This window comes from Microcaecilia unicolor, chromosome 2 (genome assembly GCF_901765095.1).
Source record: "Microcaecilia unicolor chromosome 2, aMicUni1.1, whole genome shotgun sequence".
In the NCBI taxonomy this organism is placed as follows: Eukaryota; Metazoa; Chordata; class Amphibia; order Gymnophiona; family Siphonopidae; genus Microcaecilia; species Microcaecilia unicolor.
Genome location: NC_044032.1, coordinates 542,951,801 through 542,963,809, shown reverse-complemented (window position 1 = coordinate 542,963,809; position 12,009 = coordinate 542,951,801). Strand labels below are relative to the sequence as shown.

General features: G+C 40.7%; 1 protein-coding gene across 1 annotated transcript in view; it reads right to left on the bottom strand.

Moving 5' to 3' along the window:
* The window catches only part of LIMCH1 (LIM and calponin homology domains 1), a 633,274-nt gene that overhangs the window by 302,272 nt on the left and 318,993 nt on the right, over positions 1-12,009 (bottom strand). The window contains exon 4 of the mRNA XM_030191338.1: positions 1,201-1,233. Coding sequence (XP_030047198.1) covers positions 1,201-1,233 — 33 coding nt within the window. The remainder of the gene's footprint in view (positions 1-1,200; positions 1,234-12,009) is intronic.

Here is a 12,009-nt window from a genome sequence, read left to right as displayed (position 1 = left end):
TCCCATTTACCCCCCCCCCCCCACACACACACACACACCATAAACCTACACTCTCCATTTCTCTCAAACACAATCCCAAAATAAACCTTCCCACACCATCTACAAATCCATCTAGAAAAGCATTTCCAAAGCCACATGCTTTCCCTACTTACATTCTTAACAAATGAAAGTCTTATGTTATAAAGCAAAATGGAGACGTATTAAAGTGAGAGCTAGATTTTAAACACCAAAATGTTTCTAAAGAAGAAATATAGTTCAGAGTACAAAATGTCATCACAGATCTAAGCGTATGGGCAGATTAATATGGCAAAAGCTCACGGTCATTTCCTGTTACCCAACAGTGAGCCTTCACCTTCCTCGAAAACCAGGCCAAGGCAGTAACTATAAAAACCTTAAACTTCCCCCTCAGACTCTGAAAGGAGAAGGACTACTTTAAAATTAAAAAGTGAATAAAATGAAAGCTGATTTAAAGTAGTTTTCTCTGTTTAAATAACTAACCTATGATATCCTATCTGTACGATACATACAGTACATATAGTGAAAACACACAGCACACACAGATTGACAACCTATATCCAGGTAGCTATATATGGCAGTTACTAAACATATAGAGAAATCAACACATCAGCCTTTAAGTAATATACTGCAGATTACTGATTTGCAATTCACGAGAAAAATAAAGGAACACAATCAAATTGTATTTTCTCCTCTCTATATGACTGCTGCGATATGTTCCCCCCTTCTTGTGACTTCCCACACAACAGTTCAGGAAGGGTAACCTTCAAGCATTAGTTTTCAGAAGAAATAATAGTTCTCACAATAAACAAACACACAGCGGAACACCGCCCTTTCCTACAGTCAATCACAATGAGATATGAGAATGCTCCAAGAATAATACCTACTTATTTAAACATAATTCCCAACCATTTAAAGTAAATAACACAGCTTTAGCTTCAAAATTGCTCATGTCTGTGTTAGACTGTATCTTGTATTAGAATACATTTAAGATTTTTTTTTTAACCAAGACTTTACTTTGACAAATTCAACATTTTAAGAATTAAGACAAATACACAAAAATCTCATAGCAACACATTTGTTTTCTTTCTTTTTGCCACCAGGGCTGGAAAAATCCTGAGCATCTAATCCAGCAGCTATGATGACACCAACTAAGAAATAAGAGACACCACAAAAGCCTCTGACCTTGGGCTGAACACTGTCATTGAAGAGGAGAAGCTGGAGGGAGAAAGAAAAGGATGAGAGTGGGAGGGGTGGGCTAGAAGTAACGTGAAGCATCTGTATTTTTTTTTAAAGCAGGTTTCCAATTAAATTGTTTTTTATTAATAGGACAATTAAGATGTTTTGTTTCGTCTATTTTATTAAGTTATTGTTACGCTTAAGTTGTGATTCATTTTCTTCTTGTGTGATTTGTTTGATAAGCTTGTGTTTACTATCTATTCTTGAGCTGATGAAAATGCTACGCAACTGCATACATAAATTCACCTTTTGTAGACCATGCATAAATTGGTGCATGGACTTTTGCAGCCTACTGGAGTTGACTGTGGAACCTATTTTATGAAGCCTATGTTGCCTTTATGAAATAAGTTTAAAACTGGCATCTTTTGGACTTTTCATAAAAGTTTCCTGTTATGAAATTACTTTTGTACTTTCTACCATAACTATAAAGAAAGTGTGTGTTAAGAACAACAGCAATAATGGGAGGAAAGTAAGAAACTGAATTCAACTGGAGAAAAATCCATCTCATGCTCTGGCTTTTCTAATACCTGGAGTGCCCAATGCTGCCAAAATCTTCTGCAGGGTTGAGGTCATTCCCTTTAACGCCCATCATCTGGAAGAGTCACACTGAGAAATAAGGCCACCATGCTGCAGACTACATTCTTAGAGGCAAGTCAAGAGAGCCTTCTGCCTCTCTCCACCTGCATCTATTAAGAGCTGGCACCTTATGCTAGAGCAGGGGTTCTCGACCCAGTCCTCAGGACACACCAGGCCAGTCAGGTTTTCATGATATCCACAATGAATATGCTGGAAATTATGTTTTTAATTGTATCAGCTGAAGCCACACAGGCTTGTCCAACATATTGAAATGTGTTTTGCATGCCAAGGTGCTACTGCATGTGAACTGCTGCAACTTGCATTCAATAACACACAGCTGTCATTACTGCACAAATCCATACAGGCTTCAGCCACTGTAAACATACTAAAGAATACAGATTGCATGTTGGAATGGAGGTGAGTAAACTTCTTTTATCAAGACTTTCCTACAGAACTGGCAATCTCCGTGAACGCCTGGGCAGTGCCTGGAGCCTCTGAGGGTGGTCTCTCCACTTAAGAATAAAGGTCAAAGCAACAAGAGCTCATATTGCATTTGAATAAATTACTTTTCAGTTTCAATAGAGCTTTTCATACCATCCAAAGAAGGTGTGAGGAAGGCACATTGCATTTTTCTGGTCAGCAGTGCTATTGTTGGAAGACTAGTTTAAAAAAAGGGCGAAATTAATGAGTTCTCGTGCATAGTTTTGAAAACCTAGAATAAACAAATCACAGACATCCCAGCTATATAACAAACTGTTAATAATCATGTTAACTCTGAGAGGTCAGTATTCAAACGCAATTATTCAGCTGGCAGCACCAGTCCTTCTGTTATTTCTTTTTTGTTTTTCTTTATATGAATGGTGGTTCTACAGTCTGAGGCATGGAAAAGGGTAAGCCAAAAAAGAAATGTGTTCTGTGGCAAAATTCAGCAGCTGAATACTTAACAATGGGGCCTTTTTTACAAAGTTGCATTATGCAAAAAAGGCCTAACACGAGACTAGCTAAATATATATACATATATATATTTTTTTTTTTTTGAGGGGACACATCACAGATGGAGAGCGTATGTTCCTGCATTAACTAGTTAGCACATCTACATTATCGTCTGCTAATTAGTTAGCGCATGGATAACATGGAAATCCTTAACACCTCCTTAATAGGTGGCAGTAAGTGCTCAAAGTAACATTGTAAATGACAGCAGATAAAGTCCATCCAGTCTGCCCAACAGTCACATTCATTATCAAAGCATTATCGAACCAACAATCTAGCAAAGTTCAAGTGCAAAAATCTGGACTGCTCGAGGATTGGGCCAGTCTGGATTTTTGGATTTTCCCGAATTCTCAAGCAGTACTTTCAAAATTCAAATCCGTCTCTCTTCCCCATCCACTGTCTCTCTGTGTCTCTCTTCCCCAAAGAAGGGGGCCCAGGCCCCCGTGGCTACACCCCCCTCTCTCCCTTCCCCCTGCACAGTACAGCATCTCTCCCTTCCATCCTGGCCCTGCCCACGGCTCTCTCTCACTCCCCCAGTATACAATACCTTTTCAGACATCTTCCATGCTGCTACACCAGCGGCAGCTTTACTCACAGGCTGCTTCCGGCCTGCACCGCGCCTTTCACTATGACCCGTCACACCCTTCTGATGCAACTTCCTGTTTTCAGAAGGACACGACTAGCCTGTGAGTAAAGCTGTCGCTGGTGCTAAAGCACGGAAAACTTCTGAAAAGATATTGTACACTGGGGTAGGGTTACCATTTTGTGTCCTCTGAAAAAGAGGACACATGTAACGCCCCCTACCCCGCCCCGCCACGCCTCATACCCCGCCCCCGCCACGCCACGCCCCCTTCGGGTCCTCGTTCCGCCCCTCTATTCCCCGCCCCCCGTCACATGGTTCCCCCCCCCTCACATATTCCCCCCCTCACTTACTATCTAGCCCTGGTGGTCTAGTAGGGTCTTCTCTTCGGGGCAGGAAAGAGCCCCCTCTTTCCTGCCCGGAGCGCTGCCTGTCCTTGCCTGCTGCATCCTCCTCGGTCTGGCTGGAGATTCAAAATGGCCACCGAGAGTTGAAGTGGCCTCGCGAGAGTTCAACTCTCGGCGGCCATTTTGAATCCCCAGCCAGACCGAGGAGGATGATAGACAGGGGAGGCAGCGCTCCAGGCAGGAAAGAGGGGGCTCTTTCCTGCCTCGAAGACGTCACTAGACCACCAGGGAACATGGTAAGGAAGGGGAGGGGACGGGAGTAGGGTTACCACGGCGCCGATCGCCCGCCCACACGCACGCGCCTGCCCGCACCCGCGCCCACGTTTGTCCAGAAAACCGGACAAACGTGGGTGCAGGCAAAATCCGCCGGACGCCCCGGACATGCCCTCAAAAAGAGGACATGTCCGGGGAAATCCGGACGAATGGTAACCCTACACTGGGGGAGTGCTCAGACCATTAAAAAAAAACGTTTGCCTTGCACTGGTCTTAATTCCCAGCTACTAGAGTTGCAATCAACACCCACTTCAACCCATTCTGATCCGTCTTGCCATATAAGAGACAGAGGCTGTAGAAGTCCATCTGGCAATGGCTTCACTTCCCCATCGCTGGGTCTACCATTTAAGCAGAACTCCTGTGCATTATAAATGAACATAACTGTTGATGTGTTAAGTTTTGTTTTGATACTATCTTCTTTCTATGTAGGGATTCCACTGTTTTATTTTTTTTAATTCCATCACTGTTCTTGTCTCCACCACCTACACCAGGACAACATTCCAGGCATCCACCATCCTTCTCCATGAAAAAGTATTTCCTGATGCTACTCCTAAGTCTACCACCCTACAACCTCAAATTATTGTCCACTAGTTCTACTGCTTCTCCATCTCTGGAAAAAATTTGTTTGTAGCAGGTGTGTAGCCAGAAGTCCATTTTGGGGGGTTCCCAAAGGTGGACTGAGGGGGCCCGGAATTTATTTATTAGGATTTATTTACCACCTTTTTGAAGGAATTCACACAAGGTGGTGTACAGTAAGAATAGATCAAACATGAGCAATAGACAATTACAGCAGGAAAAATATTCAAAAACAGTACAAAGTATGGCATGGTATACTATTTGTATTTCATCAACACGACTATGTATTGGTCTTGAAAGATCAAAGTGTTTCTGGAAATTGATATATGATAAGAGGGTCGAAAGATCCATTGAAGTATGAACTATAAATGTGAGCTGTCGAGTTCTTGACCTCACAGGCTGTATGGAGAACACACAAGCTTCTATTTAATTGAAAAGAAGTGGCTGATTAGCCGGACTGAATCAGTTGATTATAGAACCTCTTCGGAAGACTCTGCAAATATATGGACATCAGTGAACGACAAATAGTGATAATGTGTTAAGAAGAAACAGGTACAAGCAGAGACAATGCAGTAATCTGTGGTTCAGTTAGGTAGATATGTACCACTAATGTATAGAGTCGATGGTATTTACAGCTTGTGGGGGTTTTGTAGGATGATGGTATTTTGAAAATGTTATTTTGTATAAGTGATGAGAGAGGAGTGAATAAGATAGCATGAAGATTGTATGTGTGAGAATGAGGGATAAATGAGTATGATTTTTGTGTGATTAATGAGTGGGTTCAATTTCATGTGTAATAAGTTTATATATTATGAAAAGCTGATGAATAAAACTTTTTGTATTAATACATAGTCGTGTTGGTGAAATAAATTTAACATTTGTTGCGACTAAGTTTTCAATAATATGGTATACTATTTACAATAATCTATAACAACCTATTCCCAAGGACTATCGTATCTGGTGAATCAGACCTCCAATGCTAAAGTGTATTTATATATCAAAATGACCTCAATACCTCCACCCCTGGTCTAACACCAATTGGTGAAACAGAACCTTTATATAAAGGATACCAGGGATTCTGTGGGGTTATTTCTTATCATAGGTCATAATTTTAATTAAAGTTAAAATACTCAGTTTATTACTTAATCAAAAAACTTATTTGTTTGCATTGGCTGACCTGAATCAGCACATACTCTTACATCTTACATTAAAGTATCTTAATCACAATGTGTACACGGAGTCTAGTTTTTGTTATTCCTATCTATCTACCTTTTCCTTCTGTCTCATGAAAGGTTACACTTAACTGAATTGTGTTTAATCTTCTCCAGCCGGCTGGTGCCTGTTCATGAGCCCTTGAAGTTTGTGGTAGTACTTTCTCCGATATGCAGATCCTTCGTCGCTCCGTTCTTATTTGTCTTACATTGTGTATTTCATCTTAATTTTCCAACTCTGTTGACAAGAACGTCTTGTTTCGCGATAATAATCGCTGCTTCAGGAACTTCTTTACTTGTATTTTTTACTTTCAATTCTGATGTTATCGTGCACAAAATGGCCGCGGTTTTTTATATATGACGCCCATAGAGTCCTCCTCCAATCCCTTTGTTTCATTCATTTAAAGGGACCACTAGTAGAATGCCTTCCATTCTACGTTCTTATTTAGTCCTCTGGGCATAGTTGTTTTAAACTGATAAATCAGCCGTTGTTCCCGCTGCCAAAGTTGTTGTTTAATATCCCCCCCTCTCTTACCCTTACTGATCACTTCCAACACAATAAATTGCATTTGCTCAAAAGAATGACCCTTCTCTGCACAGTGCTGTGCCATAGGTGCTTCTAATTTCTTATGCACTATTCCATGTTTATGTTCTATTATACGTGTTTTAAATTTTCTTGAAGTGTGTCCTATATAGATCTTACTACATGGACATCTGCTTGCGTATACTACATTCTCTGTCTCACAAGTAGCTTGGCCTCTCACTGTAATCATTTGTTGTCCATGTTCCCATTCTAGAATCGATCCTTCTAAAATATTTGGACAAATACTACATCTATCACATTTCTTTTGGATGCCTGTAATTGTCTGTCCTTTTGTCCATACGTCTGATCTACAAAGAGTGTCTTGCAGATCCGTGTTCCTCTTGTATGAAACCATCAATCTTTTGTCTTTAAATTCACTCTGTGTTTGCAGTATCCCCCAATGTTTTTTTAATATTTTTGTTATCTTATCTGATTCTTTTGTATATTTCAAAATACAATTAATTTGTGGCTCTTCTGTCTTTTTTCTAGGTTGTAATAACCATTCTCTGTCATTAAACCTTGCTCTTTTTTGAGCCCGTTTTATTTCCTTGTTGGGGTAACCTCTTTCTTGAAATTTACTCTTCAATATTTCTGATTTTTCCACATATTTCTGAGTGGAATCACATACTCTTCTATATCGTATGAATTGCGAAAAAGGTAAACTCCCTATCAGATGTTTAGGATGCATACTGTCATATGCCAAAAGAGAGTTGCTATCCGTTGGTTTTGTATACAGATCTGTGTGTAGCTCTTGCCCTTCTTTTTGAATCCATATATCTAAAAAATTAATATGGACCTTATCCAAGTTGTAGTCAAACTTGATTGTTGGATGACAGCAATTCAGTTTCTCTACAAACTGTGAAAGTTCTTGTTCTGTACCTTCCCATAGGGCAAAAACATCGTCTATGTAACGACCCCAATATATAATTTTCTGACATTCGGGGGCGGTATAGACATATTTTTGCTCATAACGTGCCATAAACAAGTTAGCTATTGAGGGAGCACACGTGGCTCCCATTGCTATTCCCGCTACTTGCAAATATAGCTGGTCATCAAACAAAAAGAAATTGTTTTTCAATGCCAAGCTTATGAGCCCTTGTAAAAATGTTGTAGGGACTGTCCATGGTCTCACCCGTGTGTTTAGGGCTTGTTCTGTCACTTCTAGTGCTTCATTTTGAGGTATCGAAGTATATAATGCTCTCACATCTAAAGTGACTAATTTTGTTGAATGTGAGATCTTGACGTTAGCTATCTGTTTCAAAAAATGCATAGAATCTTTTATGTACGATGGTATTTCCACCATAAGTGGACGTAAGAATGTGTCTACATACTGGCAGATACGTTCAGATAGAGAATTTCTAGCTGACACTATTGGCCTGCCTGGAGGTTTGCTAAGGTTTTTATGGATTTTGGGCACTGTATACAGGATGGGGGTCCTAGCTTGCATATGACATAGAAATTTATTTTCTTTTTTCGTTAGGAACCCTTGTGTCAGGGCTACCTTTGTGTATCTCTGAAGAGTAGTAAGTACAGTGGGGGAAATAAGTATTTGATCCCTTGCTGATTTTGTAAGTTTGCCCACTGACAAAGACATGAGCAGCCCATAATTGAAGGGTAGGTTATTGGTAACAGTGAGAGATAGCACATCACAAATTAAATCCGGAAAATCACATTGTGGAAAGTATATGAATTTATTTGCATTCTGCAGAGGGAAATAAGTATTTGATCCCCCACCAACCAGTAAGAGATCTGGCCCCTACAGACCAGGTAGATGCTCCAAATCAACTCGTTACCTGCATGACAGACAGCTGTCGGCAATGGTCACCTGTATGAAAGACACCTGTCCACAGACTCAGTGAATCAGTCAGACTCTAACCTCTACAAAATGGCCAAGAGCAAGGAGCTGTCTAAGGATGTCAGGGACAAGATCATACACCTGCACAAGGCTGGAATGGGCTACAAAACCATCAGTAAGACGCTGGGCGAGAAGGAGACAACTGTTGGTGCCATAGTAAGAAAATGGAAGAAGTACAAAATGACTGTCAATCGACAAAGATCTGGGGCTCCACGCAAAATCTCACCTCGTGGGGTATCCTTGATCATGAGGAAGGTTAGAAATCAGCCTACAACTACAAGGGGGGAACTTGTCAATGATCTCAAGGCAGCTGGGACCACTGTCACCACGAAAACCATTGGTAACACATTACGACATAACGGATTGCAATCCTGCAGTGCCCGCAAGGTCCCCCTGCTCCGGAAGGCACATGTGACGGCCCGTCTGAAGTTTGCCAGTGAACACCTGGATGATGCCGAGAGTGATTGGGAGAAGGTGCTGTGGTCAGATGAGACAAAAATTGAGCTCTTTGGCATGAACTCAACTCGCCGTGTTTGGAGGAAGAGAAATGCTGCCTATGACCCAAAGAACACCGTCCCCACTGTCAAGCATGGAGGTGGAAATGTTATGTTTTGGGGGTGTTTCTCTGCTAAGGGCACAGGACTACTTCACCGCATCAATGGGAGAATGGATGGGGCCATGTACCGTACAATTCTGAGTGACAACCTCCTTCCCTCCGCCAGGGCCTTAAAAATGGGTCGTGGCTGGGTCTTCCAGCACGACAATGACCCAAAACATACAGCCAAGGCAACAAAGGAGTGGCTCAGGAAGAAGCACATTAGGGTCATGGAGTGGCCTAGCCAGTCACCAGACCTTAATCCCATTGAAAACTTATGGAGGGAGCTGAAGATGCGAGTTGCCAAGCGACAGCCCAGAACTCTTAATGATTTAGAGATGATCTGCAAAGAGGAGTGGACCAAAATTCCTCCTGACATGTGTGCAAACCTCATCATCAACTACAGAAGACGTCTGACCGCTGTGCTTGCCAACAAGGGTTTTGCCACCAAGTATTAGGTCTTGTTTGCCAGAGGGATTAAATACTTATTTCCCTCTGCAGAATGCAAATAAATTCATATACTTTCCACAATGTGATTTTCCGGATTTAATTTGTGATGTGCTATCTCTCACTGTTACCAATAACCTACCCTTCAATTATGGGCTGCTCATGTCTTTGTCAGTGGGCAAACTTACAAAATCAGCAAGGGATCAAATACTTATTTCCCCCACTGTATATCCAATGTGGGATCTTCAGTTAGTAACTTATAAGTATGCTGATCTGACAGCTGGTGCATTATTTCTGCCATATAGTCTTCTTTAGTTTGTATAACTATGGCCCCTCCCTTGTCAGCTCTTCGAATTACTATTGATGAATTTTTCCCTAGTTGTTGAAGGGCTTGATTTTGCTCTTTTGTTAAATTGTAATTCATCCTTTTCGTTGTTGTTTCTATTATTTCTACATCTTTCAACACAGCCTGTTTAAAAATGTTGATTGCCGGATCTATCGGCCCTGGAGGAATCCAAGTACTTTTATTGACGCAATTTGAATATGCAATTTTTTCCCCTTGATCTTTAAAAATTTTTTTCAGTTGTAGCACTCTTATAAACCTCTCGAAATCTATCCTAAACTGTAGGGGATGATGTTTTCTAGTAGGCACAAAAGATAATCCCTTACTAAGAACTGCTTCTTCTTCCTTTGTCAATTGATACCCGGACAGATTCACTATAGTGAATCGTCCCGTCGTCTGTTCCTGGTACTGGGTCCTCTGTAAATTTGTGTTCCTCTCCCTCTCGTTCTTCTTATATTTCTGTGCCCCTCTCTTGTTCTGTATCCTCTTCCATAAATCTGCCCTATCATTTTCGGCCCCCCTTGTACTTCTTCTTCACCACTTGATGAATCTGTTGACAAGGCAAAGCCTACTTTTCTTTGTTTTGTCTCTCCTAGTTCTTCTTGCTTAGGTCTTTGCCAGTTATATACGTATCCTTCTGTATAATCTCTCTGATCCCTTTGTATTTTTTTGCATTTAGCTATTTTCAATTCTTTTGTAAACTTATCTAGTTTTCTGTCAAAATCTTCTTTAGTTGTTTCAAACTCAGTCAATGTTGTCAATTGTGACACTCGTTCTTCTAATCGGGGTTTTTCTTCCACCAACTTCTTTTGGATTGTCTGAATTAACAATAACATAAGGTCTAAAGAGCCTTGATTTAAAATGCTGTTCCATTGCTCTACAAACTGTTCATTGTCCGGAAATAACTTGGGAGCTTTTGTCATCCTTAATCCCCTTGGTATTATTTCTTGTTTACAATAGTCCACTAACGTTGCACTATGTAACTCATATCTTATGCAATCCTTGTAGTCATTAAGTAATTGTGACCATGTGGTGTCTGACATTCCCTCAGTGCCCAATTGAGAAAGGGCCGGGGCTTGTAAAATAGCAGCTCTTTCATCACTAGTAAATCTTTTCCCGCTATCCCATACTTGTGCCATGTTCCCTATTTCTTGCTGTAGCTCTATCTCTCTATTTTTCCTATAATTGGGTCCCTTGGTTTACTATAATCTATAACAACCTATTCCCAAGGACTATCGTATCTGGTGAATCAGACCTCCAATGCTAAAGTGTATTTATATATCAAAATGACCTCAATACCTCCAAGGGGAAAAAATTGCATATTCAAATTGCGTCAATAAAAGTACTTGGATTCCTCCAGGGCCGATAGATCCGGCAATCAACATTTTTAAACAGGCTGTGTTGAAAGATGTAGAAATAATAGAAACAACAACGAAAAGGATGAATTACAATTTAACAAAAGAGCAAAATCAAGCCCTTCAACAACTGGGGAAAAATTCATCAATAGTAATTCGAAGAGCTGACAAGGGAGGGGCCATAGTTATACAAACTAAAGAAGACTATATGGCAGAAATAATGCACCAGCTGTCAGATCAGCATACTTATAAGTTACTAACTGAAGATCCCACATTGGATATACTTACTACTCTTCAGAGATACACAAAGGTAGCCCTGACACAAGGGTTCCTAACGAAAAAAGAAAATAAATTTCTATGTCATATGCAAGCTAGGACCCCCATCCTGTATACAGTGCCCAAAATCCATAAAAACCTTAGCAAACCTCCAGGCAGGCCAATAGTGTCAGCTAGAAATTCTCTATCTGAACGTATCTGCCAGTATGTAGACACATTCTTACGTCCACTTATGGTGGAAATACCATCGTACATAAAAGATTCTATGCATTTTTTGAAACAGATAGCTAACGTCAAGATCTCACATTCAACAAAATTAGTCACTTTAGATGTGAGAGCATTATATACTTCGATACCTCAAAATGAAGCACTAGAAGTGACAGAACAAGCCCTAAACACACGGGTGAGACCATGGACAGTCCCTACAACATTTTTACAAGGGCTCATAAGCTTGGCATTGAAAAACAATTTCTTTTTGTTTGATGACCAGCTATATTTGCAAGTAGCGGGAATAGCAATGGGAGCCACGTGTGCTCCCTCAATAGCTAACTTGTTTATGGCACGTTATGAGCAAAAATATGTCTATACCGCCCCCGAATGTCAGAAAATTATATATTGGGGTCGTTACATAGACGATGTTTTTGCCCTATGGGAAGGTACAGAACAAGAACTTTCACAGTTTGTAGAG